This window comes from Pezoporus occidentalis, unplaced genomic scaffold (assembly GCF_034315485.1).
Source record: "Pezoporus occidentalis ecotype Australia unplaced genomic scaffold, CSIRO_AGI_Poc_V1 ctg236, whole genome shotgun sequence".
NCBI classification, from domain to species: domain Eukaryota; kingdom Metazoa; phylum Chordata; class Aves; order Psittaciformes; family Psittacidae; genus Pezoporus; species Pezoporus occidentalis.
In genome coordinates, this window is record NW_026914244.1 from 469,441 (window position 1) to 490,359 (window position 20,919).

The 20,919-nt window shown below is 40.6% G+C and overlaps 1 protein-coding gene across 6 annotated transcripts in view; it reads right to left on the minus strand.

Annotated features, from left to right (window-relative positions):
- Positions 1–20,919, minus strand: part of SHANK2 (SH3 and multiple ankyrin repeat domains 2) — a 358,561-nt gene that overhangs the window by 141,533 nt on the left and 196,109 nt on the right. For all 6 annotated transcript variants that reach the window (XM_062621925.1, XM_062621926.1, XM_062621924.1 and 3 more), the window contains one exon: positions 1,018–1,100. In XM_062621925.1, the coding sequence (XP_062477909.1) occupies positions 1,018–1,100 (83 nt within the window). The remainder of the gene's footprint in view (positions 1–1,017; positions 1,101–20,919) is intronic.

Sequence of the window (20,919 nt, forward strand, 5' to 3'; positions counted from 1 at the left end):
TGGGTCTTTCACCTGAGGTGCCCTCATTGTTACAGAGAAAATCTGGGCAAAACTGCTGGGCTTACACAGAGGGAGTAACCTCTGCTCAATGCACAGACAACTCCTGCCAGTGGGTTAGCTGAAAGGTGCCCTTCCTAACACAACTCCCAACATGTTTCTTTAGCTAAAATTAGAGAAGCTTTTACAACACTGAAAATCTATGGTTTAGGGGTGGGGGAACAGAGGAGAGCAAAAATGATGCCCCAAGAATGAAGATGTGGAATAATGTTCGTGCTCAAGCAAGGCAAGGGAGAACCCATGTAAAATGAGGGGGAGCAAGATATGGGACATACCATCATAGGTATGTTTTTTAAATACAAAGGGAGCAAACTGGACTGAAAGTTAAAAAGCAAAGCATTAAATAGAATGCTTTTTTTAACTCTTAGAAATGCCATTGTTATAGGTTTTAGCCTACAGAAAAGTAACATGCAGCTTAACATACGAACAGCTTTCAAAATGAGCACGCTACAGGCCATGCAACATACGTGCAGCTTCTGAAGATATAAAAAAAGATCATATTTTCATACTAAAACTGCACCAATGTCACCTTGCAGAAGATCCACACCTATTTTAAACAAAACATCACTCTCTTGTCTATTTCTACTCGCAGACCTATTTCAGTAGACTGACATTTGAAATAAAGATTCAGGTTTTATACAGAAAGCAGGTTTCCCATAGTTAGGTAAACTGCACAACAGAACACATTAAGGACAAAATATTACATGTACCAACACAATAGAAATACAGACAAAACTTTCTCCCCCCCCAACGATTATACAGTGCTTCTCCTATGTAAAAATGCAAACTGCTTCAGACAGAAGCCACTAAAATCTGTCTGAGTAGTACAGCATACAGAGAATCCTGTTGTCTAGCAACCAAGTGCACCAAGAATAATTCCTGCTTATATTCCGAGATGTATAAATTTCTTCATGCCAGTGCACATCACACACACACAAACACACACACAGAAGCACATACCTTTTGCCCCTCTGAGCACAAATCCAAATCCTTCATTGTCTTTTTTCTGCAGGACCACTGCCTTTTCTTCTATTATGCAGTCACTGTAGAGAGAATTCCGAGGATAGCGACCATTATTACATCCCTTCATCACCACTGTAGTAGCTGCTCCTCCAGTGTGCAGGTTCATCATCATCACAGCCCGTTAATCAAATAATATTGCAGTAACCAAGCATGGGAAAACAAAGAACAAATAGTAGCGAGGGGAAGACAAAGACTAAGCTGAATGATAAAAGAGAACATGACAAAGCAACTTAAATGGAATAAAAAAGGCAGAGAGGAAAAAGAAAGAAGAAGAAATCATGCATGGTGGTTTGTATTCTATATGAATGACTGAATGAACATGTGATCATGTAATCTGTTGGCTAGCTAGGACTCTAAAAGGAAAAAAAGTAAGTGAACTGAACGACAGTATCATTAAAAAACTCCTCAATCGTGGATGTACCAGATGCATCTTCTAGTGAAGCCAAAATGAAACCAACCAGAAGAAAAATGAGGCAGCATTTTAAATTTAAAGAGAATAAATTATGATTTTCTATTAGCTAACTAAAAGGCACAAATATATTCTGAAAGCTATGCCTTGCATCAAAAGCCCTTTTTCAATCCTATTGAATGTTGCATGCTGCAAGAATCCCACATGATCATCTGACAGCCTACAATGCTAACAACGTGCAGCTGCCTTGGCGTCATCAGGCACCAATTTCCACAGCATCAAGAATCTGCATAATTGAAATAGTAACAAGGCATGCACAAGCAGGAAAACACATTTCTAAGGAATATTTCCCATCTTCCGATAAACAATTAGTATTATAAAACGAGGAGACGGTGTAAAGGGCTATTTATGTAAGCAGTATGTCCTTAAAGAGAAAGTAGCCTTAAGAATCTTCCTGTCATTGGTTAAGGGAAAAAGTAGACGGTAGAGGAGGAAAAGGCATAAAATCCACATTAAAATGGGATCTTTCCGATGCAGGGAATGATCTGCAAAAGCCTCACGTTGTTTAGTGCTTTTCATTAAACGCTGGGTTACTAAAAATAAGCTCACAGTAGAAAATGATTCTGAATGCTCTTTAAGGTATAAAATCATTACACAGCACAAGTTCTTCTGAACAAAGGCAGTGTCAGGGGTTAAGTATTCATGAATCGAAAGCGCTGCAAAACACGCTGCTAGGTTGGCTTTAACATACCTACAAACCCAGTTAAGGGAGAGAGAAGTACGAGCAAGTTTTCTTTCTTATTTCTTTCCAGCCAACTGCTGTGACCACTGGTCTCATACAGAATCTAGTCCCTAAGGCACTGGATATGCTAACAGACCGGATCCACTCCAGTGCCATTAATAATCCGGAATGGCAGGAGGAAAGTAATGAAATTAAAACCGCGTGACCTTTTCATTTAAAGCTCTGGACGAAGGCAAGGAGAATGAGAGCAGGACACCGGTGGACAGCCTCCAAACTCCACATCTTTTGGGTAGTCCTGGCTATCCTTTCGATGACTTTCCAACTCCGAGGGATGTGACTTCTTACTGCTAATGTGATGGTGTAGCTGTGTCTTCCAAACTCCAGGGTATTTACACACCACACAGGAATTTAAACTACCTCAGTGGTGACTTTCTAAGCAACAGATAATCTCCATTAATATCAACAGCTTTTGAATATTGTCTCAACTTACTACTACTTATCTTTCTTACTATTATTATATCAAGTGGAAGGTGTCCCTGCCCATGGCCGGAGGTTGGAACTACATGAGCTTTAAGTCCACTCCAACCCAAACAACTCTATGAGTCTATGATTATTTACTATAAAATTCAGATATCACTTGTACTTACCATTAAAAGCCAAACACACTCCTGCTCATGGATATGAGGGTGTGATGGAAGATGCAACCCACAGAACCCTTGCTGTAGTACTGAAACCCTCCATCAAAACTGATAGAAACCAAGTGAACCTACAAGTGCACTGGCTCAGTTTTTCCATGTCACCACCCACATTTTCAAGATGGGACCCATACTGCTGAAGAGTCAACAGTAAAGCTGTCTTCAGCTGCCTTCTTAATACACAGCCAAATTAATAAAACCCATTTCCTTTACGTTTCCTTGCAAACAATCAATAGCTTAATAGAAATTAGAAGGCTGCTTTTGAGAATCTAATCATAGAAAGTGTTTGGTTCAAAGATAACACCTCCTCTTCCCTCCCCAAATCCAACTCTTATCTCATTTCATTAATATAAGGAATTCAGAAGCCCCATTAGGTGGGTACCTCATTAAACCTGGCTCTGAGTCCTTCACTTTTGCTGACAAAAGCAAACAAATTCCTTTTATCATTCCTTAAAACACTGAAGGATGAAGTTCCAAAAGCAGCGCTCAGAAACTTGGGATCAATTCACCTGATCAATGTTAAGCACTTAAAGAAAAGGCATCCAGGGTCCTGTCGCAGCCAGCTAATGAAATCACAGGTATTTTCTAGTCATGCCCACTTCTTCCTAATGTAGAGCTCTACAGTTGTTCAGATTAAAAGTGTGAAAACCACCTGTGATTTTCTTTTCATGTACTGTGCATTTATAGCATAAACTACCCAGGTTTAGACTTCACTTTAGACACTGAAAGTGGGAATACTAAATTGCCAACATTTCACGTAGTTTCATGGTTTACAAGCAAGGAGGAGAAAGGCAAGGGCAGGAGAAGTGCAACATGAGTTTTTGGTAACATAATGTACAAACTGATCTCTATTACTTGACAAATACAGCTTAATAATATATTGTTTCAGTCACATACTACATTAAGAAAAACCTCATCACAGCCTGTAAAGCAAAAATGTAGGTCTGAAAACATCAGATCTGTAGCTATTTCTCCCCATTTACGTTTTAGGAGAAGGGCACCTGCAATAATCTTACGGTGTGAGCAGCCTGAACTTGTTTAAAGCAATCACAAGAAAGCAAACTGATTCTCCACACACCCCCCAGAGCTGCAGAACTCAGAACTAGCAGCAGGAAAGGGATGGAAAACAAACACGTGCACACAAATAAACCAAACCTGCAGCCTCTACACCCCTTCTCCAGCAAACTCACTTTGCACCCCTGAGAGAAGGGGGAAGAAGAAGGAAAAAAGAAGTTTAACCTCTGTTTGCTACAATGCTTTCTTTTCCTTTGCCAAACACGGTTCTCTTATCTCAGCATCAACCTGGACCTCTTCACTGAAGACATACACACAGTCTACCTGGTTCTGGCAGGCAAAGTGGTGCCAACTGTAAAAGTAGGTCAACATTTCTCATAACAAGCCTTCTTGGCAGCAGTTCTTTGATCCTGAAGGTGTTGTAAATACTGAGCAACACAATGGGTATAGGCTATAGCTACCAGTGACAAATAAAGGCGACATTACATTGCAAGCTTTTGCAGAGGTCTGAGCTCAAGCGAGAGGCATTTCTTCACGGGTGCTTTGAGTACAGGCAAACAACACACTACAACAGTCCCTGCTACCTGTGACACACCAGATTTCAATAGGTAAAATCCTTAAAGTCCATTCCTGCCCCATCTCAAACTGAAATCAAACAGCATCCCTTCCAGATGTGTTCAAACAGCATCAGAACCAGGTTTTCAGAATGCTACTAGTTCCATAGTATGGTAATGAGTAATTTTAAAATCAATAGCTCCTTACTTAAATAGGGCACCCACTACTTGGATTTTGGGCTGTGTAAGTCCAAGATTCACTGCACACAAAGCTAAATGCAAAGTACATCCTTTCAAGTGCAGAATACTTCTGCATGAAGTACAATCTTACATATAAAAACTTCAGGCTAAAAATGAGTCAATCAAAAATCACTTTTGCTTTATCCAGACTCTAAACATTAGAAGCCATACTTGTTCATCAATTCGTGTGGCTTCCCTAACACTTCAGGACTCAAGAACTGTGCAGAGCTGTTGGAATTTCCATACTTTACAGACTTCTAGATGGAGAAAGGGAAATACAGAGATTTACCCATGTTCAGACAGATACCTGAGAGCTGAGCTCAGCACTGTTACATTCAACGTAGCCACTGCCTTTTGTGTAGACTTTTCAAGCAGCAATAATTTCTGCTTTGCTAACAGCCCACTAAGACAATACTTGAGGAAGGAAGCAGAAATGTCAAGTCCTTCATAAAGTTTTGTATGAAGAAAATAAAGGTTGAAGCACATGTTCCTGATGGAGGCCAACCCAGGAAACCTAGCTGCCATTTCACAACTAGAGTAACTACAACTTATCGTAAAGCATGATTTACTCCAAAAGTTAAAATACTGAATAACAGAGATGGAAGCTGGCAGGACCATGGAACACGTTTAGGCCAATTCGTATCGTGTGTACCAGTGCTGACTTGAATCTGAAAAACAGCACGTAGAGGATGCTCCACTCATCATCATCTGGAAACAGAAATGGCTATTTGGCATATTGTCAATCTCTCCCTAAGGCAGAGAAAACATGAATTTAAATAGGAATTATTTTCCTGATTCTCTCCCAATTGTGCATCCACCAGAAACATAACTGAAGTTGAACATTTTCAGCTTTAACAAACTGGACTACAGCCTTCCATGGCAGCACAATTATCTAACAGATCACACACGAGATTCAACCAACCAGACTTACAACCAAATGAGTGTGTTTACTTCCTATATTTCTATAGTTTGCCTTTTCAACTACTTATTCTTACCTTCTAGCAACGCTTTCTGTAAGCACAATATACTCTTACAAAGGATATTCAATATAAAAATACAATTACATATTTTGTCCTGCCCCGAGTCAAAATACATGCAGACTTGCTCTGCACAACAGATCAATCCTGTCAATACAATTTCAGTCACATAAGGCAAGCCTAAATGATTTTCCTGTAGAAAGTATGTTTACCTGAAGGTTTACAGCAAGATGTGTTTGGGAGGAAGGCAGTATAGGCGGTTGATATTTTACTCGAGGAAGGCACAACCTGTCATTAGAACAGAAATACTGCAGAACAGTAATCTTTAAGCCGTTAAACTTCTTACTTGGTAAAGATAGAAGTCCAGGGAGTATAATGATGGGACAATAAGTAATATAAGATGGAGAAGGGATGAACAGAGTCACACGGAAGAACTACCAATGTAGGGTTGTCCTTTCTGCTCTTCCATATTTGAGGCCAAGAGTTTTTTCACAACAGGGTATAGGTAAGTAAAAACATTGTTTCCTTCCTTTGCAGTGTTTAACTTTTCCCTTTCTTTTCCTTATGCCAAAACCCATCAGCATTGTCTGTAGGAAGTCACAGATGTAATTGTTTCTCGTTTCCTCACATACGGGACTGGGGTTCAAGCCTGCATTTTCTTCCATGGAGTTACTGTACTTAAAGTGGAGTTAGGCTGAAGTTGAACTGTTTCGCAAAACAATGATTTCACTATCACGATCCAGAATTCTCCCATTAGCACAACATTTACTGTTAAAACTGAATTAGATGTCGTATTTGGAGGCAACAAAGCTGCCCATGCATAAATGCTAATACAGTTCTCAAAATAGCCTTTAGTGTCTTCAAGATATACCGGAGAACAAGCATCATTCCATGAGGCATTCACGATTACAAGGACTCCAAGTCATTCTGCTGTTTCATCAAAACAACAATTACAAAATCAGGGCTCCATATGGATATAAGCATGGAATAAAATGCTTAGTGCTTCCTATGGATTCCAGCTTCACAGGTGCTCTCAAAGAAACTCCAGCATCTAATGACAGTATCTTTACTTGTACTTCCAACTGTTGGTTGTCTGTCAATGTCTGCTGGCACTCAGGCAAAAACCAAAAGAGCACAGGGAAGGAGACACCACCATCTTTGTACTGTTGTTCACTCTGGCTTTATAATTTGTGGCAAATAAATTCAAATTGCAATAGAATTCTAACTTCCCCTCAGCCAACTTTACATTTCCCTCATGTATGAATGGCTAACTCAGCACAGCTATGTCTTCCTTAGCTGGGGACCTTCAGGCCAAGTAAAAGAGTGGGAAAAGAAAAGAGGATGCTTCAGTAATGCTGCTATCTACCTCCTATATTCATATAGTTGTCTTTTTTGATCTCCTCTATCTGTGCTGTTTCTACAGAGTTCAGTGAACATCACATAGATCTTTGATCATGAGAAAAACAAGGCTGCATATTTTAAACTGAAATTCATTTGTTGATGAAAGAGGCATATGCCAAGCTGTAGCACGCCATAAAAGACATTTAGATACTCCCTAATTCTTCTATTGCCCAGAGGAAATGACAGAGTACAGCAAAGCCTTGCAGGGTGCATTCACTTCTTCCACTTAAAAAGGTGTTTCATTCACACTTTCAAACAAGTAAACAATTTTGAATTGGATTTTGAATACTTGATACCCTTGGTAAAAATGAACAGTTCTTCACTAAGTTATCAAACCCACTAATATCAGTCATGAAGTGATTCCATAACAACTAAGAAGTCAGAAAGACTGTGCTACTTTTTCCATTTTCCCCAAAGATTACCCATAATTACACAAAGAAGTAGCCTGTGGTAAAGATGGTAACAATGCTGTATAATCCGTTGAATTTACGCTATAGAACATTACAAAGAAATATAGGTTTGAAAGAGAAACATTACATTTTGTAACACAAGTGCAAAGAAACTATTTTTTATGTAGAACTAAGGACAAATGTCCTCTATGTATATGTATCAGTCCACATTCTTTTATCCACCCTTTAATGATACTTCATATCCTATTCTTTGGTGTGTAGGAGTAGGTGATCTCAAGGAACACCTCAGTTGACTGATATGGCTAGTACCACTGTTAGGTTTTTTCCTGCCCTCACCTTATGTTGTTGGAACTGCAACCACTAAAGTAACGTGTTGACATGGCAAAACAGGAAGTCAAACAACCTCCTGGAAAGAGAAATCATCCAGTAAAAGCCTGATTCTATACGATACAGAAATCTCAGGATAGGATATGAAGAGGAAAAAACTCAATGGTAAGGTCATATCCTATATACATACACACACGATATATACCTGTGCGTATATATACATGTGTGATACATGTGTGCCCATGTATATGGACAAACAGATATCCATATATGAATATATATATACACACAGAATACAATGAGTCTATATACACTCTTCTTTAAGAGGAATGTTGTTATTCTCTTGCCTCTGCACTGGTAAGGAGAAAACAAACCAGCATGGTGTGGTGAGGAGAGTGGCAAAGTGAGCTTAAAAAAAAGAGAAGCATCATGATCTTAATTTCATTTGCATTTTAAAAAGAAGGGTCAATTCAAGCAGCATGCAAAGCAAAAACTAAACAGGAAACATTTAGGTAAGTGTCCTTCTGGTATAGAACAGGAGAGTTCTGTAACGCAGAGACCTTCCAGCCATTTCATACAGATGTGCCACCAACCGCATTAGTATTTGGGCTACAGCACACTCCACTTATACCTAACACTTAGTAGCAATTTTCAGTTGTAATTATCAAGCATTTGAACAATCTAAGCCTGTACTATTATGGTATTAATATTCATCACTTGTACTATGAGCCCTGAACGGACTGTATAAACATACAAATGTTTAGGTAACCAGAATATTTATCCACCTCAGTTTTTAAATCTGTATTTCTCTACCTCAAACCAGCTGCAGTTCAAGCCCCTGCTACTGACACTGAACTACACAGAAACAGGAGTTTTCTGCCTAAGCATCGTAACATACAAAGTATTTACACAAAAGGAATAATAATAGCTATCAAGAACAGCACTCCTTTGCTATACAGGCTTTTAAAATCAATAAGTTGCCAAATGCTTTTGCTAAAGATGGTCAGTGTTATCACAGGCAACCCCAGACACAAGGAAAACTATGCGTTCAAGGTTAGCAAACAGGACAAGTAACAAAGGTACATCCAGGGAAGTAAGATACTAAGGTACTGGTATGAGTGTACAAAACCATAACTATATATAACAATAACCATTTTCTTCAGCTGTTCTTAGAAAATCAATGCTTTAAAACATGAACATATAATAGGTTAAACTAAGGAAGAAATTCTTTACTGTGAGGGTGGTGAGGCACTGGCACAGGTTGGGAAGCTATGTCTGCCCCATCCCTGGCAGTGTTCAAGACCAGGCTGGATGGGGCTTGGAGCAACCTGCTCTAGTGGAAGGTGTCCCTGCCTGTGGCAGGGGGCTGGAACTGAACTAACTTCAAGGTCCCTTCCAACCCAAACCAGTCTATGCTTCATTGATTATGCCTGCCTTCCTCAGGATCTCTCCATTTCTGTTTCTGTAATACACTTTAGTCACACTTTCAGGGGAAAAAAAAGTGTTTTATTAACGCTTTCAAAATGTGTTACAAACCCTTTAAGGTGGCAGTTTGACACTGCAGGTCTTTGTAACTATTACTAAACTCACTAGGCATTTCAGAATCATAACTCAATTTGCTCACTCAACCAGAGAGTCTGAACATACTAAAGCCTAACATAAGTAAATTATGAAATAGGGGGAAGAGACTGGTGATTCCAGGAATGCTAACCATGAGTTTCAACTTAGTTTTAAGGAATCCCTCTGGGTTTCCATCACACCTTCTTTGCTACGATAAGCAGAAGGAATAACCATCCCCCTGTCCTGCATTCCCTGGAAACGAAATACAGCTCTAATCACAAGGAGTCTGAGTAACCCTGACTGTTCATTTCAGCTTTGCAGATGTATTTCACTTCAAATTCTACATTGTGCTGAAGCGTACAGGGCTTTAATCATCATTGTTGAAGATCCTGTACCATTTCATGACATTTGAGTACAAGGCATGTTACAAGTTTCAAGTTCTGTCTCGAAACAAATGAAGTGTTACCACAGACATGAAGGAAAGTTCTGAAAACATCTGCCCACTCTTCTCCAATAGCATTAAAAATATAGTATTGAGTGAGAAACTTTGATTTTCTATGATTTTACTAGAAAGACACTAAGAGGTGATTTCAATTAGAGTTTAATTTTCACGTAGCCCTTTAAAAATCACCGTATGGTTTTACAATCTCACTAACATCCAAAAGGACGTGGCAACTGTACTTCTTAGTGTGAGGTGTCCCTGCCCATGGCAGGGGGGTTGGAACTGGATGATCTTAAGGTCCTTCGCAGCTCTAACTATGCTATGATTCTTCTGAAATACCTTCTCTCCTCTCATCACTTCTCTAATTACACCAAACCCTTGAGTTATTTCAAGCCTACTCCAAATTTTATTTGCTTATCTGCAAAACAGCTTGAGAAATGTCCCCCTGAGCAGCTTTTCCTGTCTAACACCATCATCCTTTTCAGCATTTATTTCAATGCGTGGCCAGGTTAGCCCACAACTTTAGCAGCAGCAAGAAATCACTGACTGTACCACCTGATGAAGAGACTGAACTCTGCTTTATTTAAATTGGCTATTAATTTTCTTAAGTAAGTGAATGTTGAACTGGAATCTCTCCTTATTGTCCCCCTTCCTTCGACATTCAGCCATGGCTCACTAGTTACACTGACGCATAATTCCTGGAAAGGTGAAGCTTTTTCTAAGTACTTGATAGATTTTGGTTTATCATTTCAGCTCAATTGAGTAATTAAAATTCACAGAGTTTGATTTTAAGTGTATTTCAGAATTTATGACGTTTCAAGTGTTTACAGTAGAGGCATGAACCACTTCTGCTTTAGTTACAACTGTTCTACAACTCTGACAGTGCTATGCTGTCAGGCTTTGTAATGCTAGTTTAAAGAACCGTAGAACAATGGAATGGTTTGGGTTGGAAGAGACCTTAAAGTTCCAACCCCCTGTCACAGGCAGAGACACCTCCCACTAGACCAGGTTGCTCCAAGCCCTGTCCAACCTAGCCTTGAACATCATCCCCATGTTCAAGAGATAACACAGTCTACTCAGTATGAGCCCTAGTTCTCAATTTCAATTAAACATAATTCTGAGACCTTTTATCTGTGCCCAACATGCTTTTTTAATTCAAAACATCAAGAAATTAGAAGACACATAGGTAGCAGTCATTTCTCTAACCATGCATTTCCCCTCTTTCCTAGTGCACGTATTTAACTTCACATTCACTGTTCTTCCGTTCCAAATTTTGCCATAAAGTCAGTTTTAGTGAAATCCTTCTTCATTAAAGTAAATCCTTTGTTAATATATTTTAGTCTGAATTAAGCCTTTTCTAGACATTTCATGTCAGAGAGAGCAGGCACCCGAGCAATACAGCTATTCAATTGGCATATCTGCCAATCATTCCAACCCAGCATCCCCAGCCTGTGTGCCGCAACCTCTGAGGTTGGAGCTAGCATCTGCCTCTTGGCTCAGGGAAAGAGTAATAGTCGCAAAAGACTTGGATGAAGAATCGATCTGTCTGCCAGGATCCTGGCATTCATCAGTAACACAAGGTACAGGTTTAAGGTGAAGCAGTCTAACATACATGGGATTCAAGCCCAGATCCTTATTCCAGGGGAACACTCTGACACAAGCTATAGCTTGCTATTTAGCAGGTCCCTTTTTACAGGGTCTGACCCCACTCCAGCAACTCCATACAACTCCAGCACATCTATTTTGTCCTAAGACAAAACATCCTCCTCCCACCAACCTTATGTTTTGCTCGAAAGAAGTGACCAGCTTTACTTCCAGATTTACTTCCGGATGTCAACCCCTTCCTGACTTCTGGACAGTTTCTTTTTAAGATGAAAACAAGGACATATGTTGCCTGTCAGTCAACCTCAGAATTTGCCTTGTAGATCAACTTCTGAAAATACAACCAATATTTGTGAAAATCTGGCAGGAAAGAGGAGAAAAGCCAAAGTGGTTTAAGTCATTGCTCCCACTGGAGGAATGCCCACAGTGTGAGCATGACAGTTATTTGTTCCTTTTGGCCTGCCAAGACTTAAAAATGCATCACTTACAATCAGAGGCACCATATGTCAGCTTTTGCTCATCTAGTGATGAGGTGAGAGGAAGGCAGCCAAAGGTGTAGTGGGGCTGGGAATTAAAGGTCACCTAGAGGAATCTAAACCATCACAGTGGAGGCTCAAAGACAGGAATGTAAAACAGTCATTGTCAGAAACTTCGTCACTCTCCTGCTCCCTGAAAAGCAAACATTTTAATCCATTTTCTTCTCCTCTGTCCTTGCATGGAATTATGTATCCTCCTAACTAATCTGGTATCACACCCTCACAGTCCCTTTCTGCTGTCCTCATCTTCCATCATTTCCACTTCCTTTTCCTATGTTTTCTTTAATTTTCTCTATTGTAATGTACAAAACTTTATTCCTCCCCATGCACAGGACACAGGCTGCTGCTTTGGTCCTGACATTTAGGATCATAGGATAGTTAGGGTTGGAAAGGACCTTAAGATCATCAAGTTCCAACCCCCCTGCCATGGGCAGGGATACTTCACACTAAACCATTTCACCCAAGGCTCTGTCCAACCTGGCCTTGAACACTGCCAGGGATGGAGCATTCACAACCTCCCTGGGCAACCCATTCCAGTGCCTCACCACCCTAACCGGAAATAATTTCCTCCTTATATCCAATCTAAACTTCCCCTGTTTAAGTTTTAACCCATAAATCCATCCTGTCCTTCAGCATCTTGTCAGAGGAGTTACAGGGAAAATTGAAGTTGAGAGTATCGGCTGCTGTGCAGGAAATGGCACATCCACCAAACCACCCCTTGCAAACATGACTGTTCTTTACCCGTATTCACACAGTCAAGTTTTCACTAGCAGCAGAGGTAGATCCTTAAAGTTTTTCAGAAAGAGCATTTTAAGCTTTAATTTGGGAAAGGCTATGTTTTCTTTACGCCAGCTTTGGTCTTGGAAACTCTTGGTCTTTCTTTGCTAACACTTTACTGCTAAAACTGTAGGCAAACATCTGCACGTCTGACAAATTTTAATCATTACTTTCAAAAGCATTAGTTGCTAAAGGAAGGATCTTACTGAAGTGCTTTAAACAAACTTCACTACTAAGGCAGTAAATGCACTTACGAGTTCATGGAAACCCTTATAACTCACTGCATCCTTCTGCATTTTACTGTAATTGTATTAGAATTTCATATTGTATCTTCATGCAATTACACTCCAGATTTCAAAGAAGAGATACTACAGTTCGGATACATGCACACACATCCACCCTTTTTACCTCCTATTTTAGCAATTACTTTAAATATTTTCTGTAGTCACTGACATAAAAAGCTCAGTCCTGGCAGCACACAACAGCAGGGGAGGCAAAGTCCAAAGCTGCTGATTTGCAAGTAAGATCGTTTTCATTGGAAATTAAATAACTGCAAATGAAAACCTTCCCATTTTACATCTTTACCTGATCCAAAAAATCTACAATGTCTTAATTATTGCTTACACATACATGCAATCTTACAAATTATACTGAATTATATTCAAGTGTGTGAGGCAGAAGGTGTTAAAATGAGCCACATTTGTCTCTGGGCCTCACACATTGAGAACAGTTCAGCACTATCAGACTACTATGAATTAATTCAGAGCAGGCATCAGGCAAGCCCAACAACATACCTTCGAAAGAAAGCAATAATATACACTCACAAAAACATTTTACACACTTTGTGGTCTATAATTTGGCTTGTGCTGACTGTTCTCTATGCCTAAAAGAACCAAGCATATCGCATCTGCAGAGATCATGTATCATTAAGACCTCAGAGCGAGCATTCAGATGTAACCACATCACTACATCACATGCTTATAGCGATACACTTCATTACAACTATGAGCATACTCATATTTTTGCTATCATCTCCCAGATTAAAATTGAGTTATGTATATGTGCAAAAAGCTTCAAATACTATTGCTTTTACTTCTCTCCACCACAGGAAACTAAGGATTATGTTTAAAGTCTATGCCTGCAGCTAAGAAGAATGGTCAAATCACTTTCAACTTATTATCAATGTATCAATCCCATAATAAAGGGACAGAAATCATGGATTTGTTGTTAAGAATGAACAGCATCCATTTTAACATCCTTCCTCCAGTTTCTGCAAGAGATCAACTGAACACCCAGAAAACATTAAGTACAGTGAAACTGGTGCCATCCAACAGCAAAACCAAAAAAATCAGTTACGCCACTGCAGAAAGACCTGTTCTCTATGGAATGCTGCTTCCTTCCAAATTGTTTGCCAGGATTTAACAGATTGGTGCCAAGCCAATGGCTGTGCACAAGCAAACAGCTCTCAGCAAGGACATGCTGCATTCTCTACAACACATCAATGGGATCACAGCTAAGCCTTAACCAGGGAAAGGTCCCTCTGCTCCCTGTCTAGTGTTATGTACTTCGTGACTTGCAATCACCAGAATTCTACAAAAGGTATCCATCCTTTTTAAACACGTATTTAAAAGACATGAATAATCTAGTTGTTAGAGAGAGTTCAGAGGAGGCCACGAAGATATCCCAAAGGCTGAAGCAGCTCTGCTCTGGAGCCAGGCTGAGAGAGCTGGGCTGGGTCAGCCTGGAGAAAAGAAGGCTCCTGAAGGGGAGATCTTAGAGCAGCTCCAGTGCCTAAAGGGGCTGCAGGAAACCTGGAGAGGGGCTTTGGGAAAAGACAAGGGGGAATGGCTTTAACCTGCCAGAGGGGAGATTTAGATTAGATATTAGGAAGAAGTTCTTCCCTGTGAGAATGGTGAGGCACTGGCACAGGAAGCCCAGAGAAGCTGCGACTGCCCCATCGCTGGCAGTTAATGGTCTTTAAGGTCACTTCCAACCCAAACCCTTCTACAGTTCTATGATTCTACTTATGTAAAATATCCACATGAAACTAGGCCTCAAACTAGATGAAAGTATTTCTGCATCAGTGTCCTGGGTTCAGCAGTAGCAGTCATGTTTTTCCTTTGTGTTAGCTGGTGCAGTGCTGTGTTTTGACTTCCAGTTTGAGAACAGTGTTGGTGAAGCCGATGTTTTCGGTTGTTGCTAAGTGATGTTTACCCTGACCAAGGACTCTGTGAGGCTCATGCTCTGCCAGGGAGGAGGGGAAGCTGTGAGGAAGCAGAGATGGGGTGCCTGACCCGGGCTAGCCAGGGAGGTATTCCATACCACAGCACGTCATGGCTGGGGTGGGGGGTAACTGGGAGTTACCCGGAAGGACACGGGCTTCCGGGTGGAACTCGTTTTCTTGGCCGGTGGTATCGTATTCTCTTCCCTTGTTATTTTCCCTTATCATTGTTGTAGTTGATAGTAGCGGTGGTGATTTGTGTTGTACATTGGTTGCTGGACTGTTCTTGTCTCGACCCGTAGGAGTTGCACTCTTTCGATCCTCCTCCCCGTTCCTCCGGGAGCGGGGAAGGGGAGAGCCCCGGGGGGGGGGGGGGGGGGGGGACACGGACCTCGATTGTTGTCAGCTCGGCACCACTCACTGGGAGTGAGTGAACAAGTTACCTGACTGGGTTTAAACCACGACAATCAGATTGAGAGCTTCCCCTAAAAAAGCATAATGGCTTCATAACACACCTAATGCTTAAACTGTGAAGACAACACCGTTTGCATCACAACTTTGGGACAAAGGCTGAGCTATTCAACAGGTAGACCCTGCAGGTTAAAAAATACAACCATAAAAAGCACTACACAGCATATGCTGAACTACCGGGGTAGCAGCTTCAGCTGTGCCAGAGAGTGTCTGAGCTGTCGAGGATTAAAGCTTGTGCTGCTCCATCCGACAGCGCGGATGACAACATCAGCAGAGAACTGATGGGAAGCACAGCTGAGAGGAAGCTCTCGTTTTTTTTAGGTGGTTGTATGTAAATTGGCTCTTGAGGAGTTGCTTCTGTCAGCTTCTGCGCTCATGAGACGCGGGTGCTGCCACCTGACTGGGTTAATGAATGGAGCTTTTAATTAAGCTTTCTTACACGTACCTCACAGACTCCACAATCCTATCTTCCTCTTTCTCCTCATCCAGAACTAAAAGCAGAAGGCGAATTAATTGGGTCCCATCATTAACTTTGTGGCAACAAGCCTTTGGAAAAGGTTGTTTATTACTACATCCTCTCCTGTGAGCTTCGTAATACTGCTGTAGCCATAGGATGTCAAGTAAAGGCACCAAGAAAACTTCTCCTGTGCAGTGATTAGTACAAGTTAAAATGGGTAGAAAAGAAGAAAAGATACGAAAGGTGACTGGGCTGTGAAAAAACTGAAGACATAGAATAGGCAGGAAATCTTTCTAGCACATGCCTCATAATTGCATTGAAGGTGGCATTAAATCACGCCATTGACTTTTGCTATTTCACTATTCTATTGGGGGTAGGAGGGAAATAATGCAATTATTGCAGTAGTAAAACCTTCCACTGTTGTATTTGAAAGTTTCCAAATCCATGAAAGCGACTGGATCATGTTTTCCACCAAATCAAGTTTATAACCTTTCCATAGTACAATTGCTCCTATTATTTATGTCTCTGGAGTACGAAAACCAAGTTCCCACTTCAACATCACTCACATCACATTTAGTAACATTTTACATTTGAAATTAAAGTCTTTAATATACTTTACTTTGATAAGTTGTCTTTTCTCTGCTTTTCCTGACTGAGCAATCCACTGTCCTACCTTGAGAGAATTAATCAATTCCCTCACTTCTGTTCAAAAGCAGATAAAAATTATCATTTCTAAAGGTTAAACTTATTTTTAATTAAGATTTTTTTCTAATTCCATCATTCTGTGCCTTAGCAATAATCTCTGTTATTAACCTGGAGTTTAACCTTGATGAAATAACTGATTTAAGGCCTACAAATAATTTCCTTTGAATTAAAGGTTGTCCTGAACTTTAACTTCTAAAGAGTATTTCTAATACTTTGGAAGCTTTTGCTTTCCTGGTGACAATCCTGCCCATCCAGCCTAAAACTGACCTAAGCAAACATTTTTCCTAACATAGTCAAAGGGATCTGCTCCCACCCCAGCTCTCAAATCCAGTGTCCTCTGGTTCTCTTGGCCACTGCTGACAGCAAATACAGGAATGACACAAAATTCCAGAGACATGTCAAAGCAGTCTTATGTTATCTCCTTGCAACTTGGTTGGTGTATTTCCTTTTCAGGACAAAAGGTAATGGTTTTAAACTAAAAGAGAGTAGACTGAGATTAAATATAAGGAAGAATATTTTTATGGTGAGGGTGCCGAGATGCTGGCACAGGGTGCCCAGAGAAGCTGTGGCTGCCCCATCCCTGGCAGTGTTCAAAGCCAGGTTGGACACAGGGGCTTGGAGCAAGCTGCTCTAGATGAAGATGTCCCTGTTCATTGCAGGAGGGGTGGACTAGATGACCTCTAAAGGTCTCTTCCAACCCACACTATTCTATAGTTTGATTCTATGAGCTTTCCATGCCTGCTTTTTGCTCTTCTCTGTGGCTCCAAGGCATTTCAAGCAAGTAGAACCTCAGGCCATGTTTCTCCTGGGGTTTGACAGCATGGGTCCTGCCTGCTTGCTCCATCTATGGAGGCAGAAGGAAGCTCTGCCCATCCCACTTGCCACCTTAGCCTCCAGAGCTGCAGCCAAGGATAAATGTCCAGGGCATTTCCTCCTGTCTATCCAGTAAGAGCGCTTGCTAGCCTAAGAAACTTTACCTTCTCTCACATGTATGCTATTACAATAAAGCCTGTCCTTCCCTTCAACATCTGCCCATGTGCATCAGATTAAAGGAAAATGATTAAAAATAATTAGTTCTTAAAAGGGTTTAATAAAGTAGTAAAGGAATGCCTTAAAGGAATGTCAGCAGTAGCAACATGTGACAGCCGCAGTAAGCAACGTCATTTGTGCGTAACAGAATTAATGCATCCCATCAGCATTTGAAGCAGAGAACACATTAGATCTGGTAGTTTCAAATATTATATTTGTATGATATTTAATGACTATTTGTGCTGGCAAGCAAATCTCACTGCCTTTCTACATATTATTAAGTATACTACCCATTTTCCTGAAGCATTAATGTATGGATAACTGATCTCCTATGCAAAGCTGAACTGGGATTTAATGAACCCCCATTACTCAAGCTGCACATTTTCCTAAAGATGAAAAATGCCATGTACAATGTATTTTCCTGCATGTGAATAAGCCCATTAATATAGATTTCTGAACAGAGTGTTTCTACTCAGCAATTTTTGCCCTTTTGGAAGGGGGAAAGAAAAGGAGAAGGGAGCTGATACTTCCTCGCACTCCCCCACATCATCTCCAGAAAGGAACTGCATCGGCTTTGGTAATGTTTTGGTTTCAAAGCTCTGCTCAGTACATAGGCACAACTGCCTTCTGCTAAATGTTTATTCCAACAAGCAGTTAAATCTGTTTCACTCTACCTTGCCCTACTTTGATAGGAAATGATAACAGAAACAGTATTCCAAGCAGTACAAATTTGGAAATACTGAGAACTGCTGTTTGACAGCCTCTTCTAACAATTCCCCTCCCTGATGGAGCCCATCCTGGCAATTAAATCTACACATACTATCAAGATCTACTAATCTCCAGTCAGATTCTTAAATGCAAATTCTTTTGCTTTAGCAGCAATACATAAGCACCAGAAAAATTACCATTTAGCTGTACAGAAAGCTGAGCTGCAGCCCCAGTCGAGGATCTGAAATGCAGCTTGGGGTGCAGTTGCAGTTTTAGGACAGCAAGGCCTCAAACTGTGGTGTTTTTAGGAAAGAAAGTATCAGAACAGCATTTCACTGTATGCCTTGTTCATAAAGGACAAAAAAGGAAGCTTCCCTTTCTTCATGGAGTATGTTCCCTATAAATGCATCATTACAGTAAGTCATTATACGTACCACAGTAGTTATAGGCACCTTTTGCAGCAACTAACTAGGCTTGGAAACTTGGACACCAAAACCAGTCTTTTAGTTTTCCTAGTGTTACTTTCCTAAAAGTCTAAAATCACTGCACTTTTCTCTACTGAAGTGTCTTAAGCAGCCTACCTTTCCATTGCATTTCTTGGAACTTCCCATTAATTCTACCCTCTCCTACCTTTCCCTCTCAATTTCTTCTACTACCCCTCAATAGGGGCCCACTGCATTTCAGATTCTCTGTGGAAAGTTGAGCTTTCTGCAAAACTTTGCTTTACTCAGCAGCTGCCAGAACTCTGCTGCTTTCCCTTTTACTGTTCAATTCACAGCTATCAATGCCAGAATCAGGAACCGTTTCAGACGTGCTTCATAGTGCATTTCTCAACAATAAGGCTGTACAAAACCTATCAGTTTATCTGATGAACTCTCCTGCTCAGCTGTAGACATGAATTAGGTAATGGAAGCTTTTTGAGAGCTTTGCTGCTGCACTGCACAAACACCTTAAGAGGAGAAAAGCCAATCAAAAAGTAAACCATCGACCTCCCCTTTTTCCCTCCATATCCTCCAAACATCACACATACTACCCATTGATTTCCCAAAAGCAGAGTAGAATCCACTCATCCCCAACAGCTCACGGGTTAAAAGACAAATCTGAGATGACTTTCAAGCCCTTAAGCCTGAACACAGCTTTTGGCCTCCTGTTTTCAAAGTAACCTCTCTAAACAACAGAGGACTATCTAAGGCAAGTGGCATTGTTCTCTCCCAGGAAGAGACCTGAATTTGCTGAGGAATAAGACAACAATAAATCCAAATGCTTTAGAATCAAGAATAAAAATAAAATAAAGAAGAAAGGCTTTCATGGAAATGACATTTTCTCATGAAAAACTCTTTTCTTAGAAAGTAGCAGTAGGGATGATTTGTTATCTCTGAGTCAACGTGCTGCGGCCACAGCTTCTAATTCACACAATCAACCCTCTCCACTAACACTGAAATAGAGACCGGGCTATGAACTTCAGCTAGTAATCATCACCGAAAGAACCCTGCAAAAAGCCAACTGTGCTCACTGGAAATGTAACCAAGGAGCTTGCTCTGTGGAACAGTTACGTGTTTCATAGTGCAGGCTAACAGCTTCCATTGACAGCTTTATCACTGTCAACAGCGAATCAAACCCCTGTCCAACAGCACAAACTGATAACTTGGCTGATCATGGTAGAGGAACATATAAGATGTTGAATTGGGGTTCTCTGTTCTTAAGTCACGGCAGCAAGAGCTGATGCCCTATACCTCAGCATGTACAGTAACAGGAAGATCAGAGCTTCCAAGATGAGATGGTTGTAGTCAGCCATAAGTCTGTGCTTCAACTCACTGCCTCACCAAACCTTTCCTCTTCATCCAGCATCACAAGACTCTTTCAAATCACAACTCAAGGGACTGCACACTTCTATTTTACAAATCATTATGAGTTGTATACTGTGGACAAGCAGCAGGCCCCTGACTTCAGAGCTCCACACATCAATCATCAGGAGCACAGAAGGACATCCTGGGAATCCAAACTACTTCAGCTGAGTTGAACTCTATCCTCCCTCCCCAAATTAACTGACATTGAAACTAAGCATGACCCTCAGAACAAGGATTAAAACCACATAATAAAACCAACAGTTACCACATTTTCTTTCCTTTTTTAAATAGCATGTTGCATGAAACTCTGCCATCATTGCTTGACATGATCCAGAATTATTCTCCTACAAAAAAAGGTGTTTTTCTTGAAAACATACCTCCCCCCAAGCTGTGATTAGTCAGGAGACAAGTGTAATGATTCCGTGTGCCACTATGAGAAGACAACAACAGCTACCTGAAGTTCTGTGCTTTAAAAATCATCATTTCCACCAGAAGTTGACTGTATAGGCATGTGGGAGAAGAACCTGCTTAAAAATCATGACCACTCAGCAGAAACTGCACATAAATAACCTGATTTCTAAATTCCTTAACTGCCTAATTTTTACTTAGGATCTAAAGATACCATTCAGAACAACTAATCACAAAATCTTATTTCAGATTCTTGTCAGCAGCTATGATGCTGTGAACGGATATAGAAGGCCTGATCTTTTGAAGT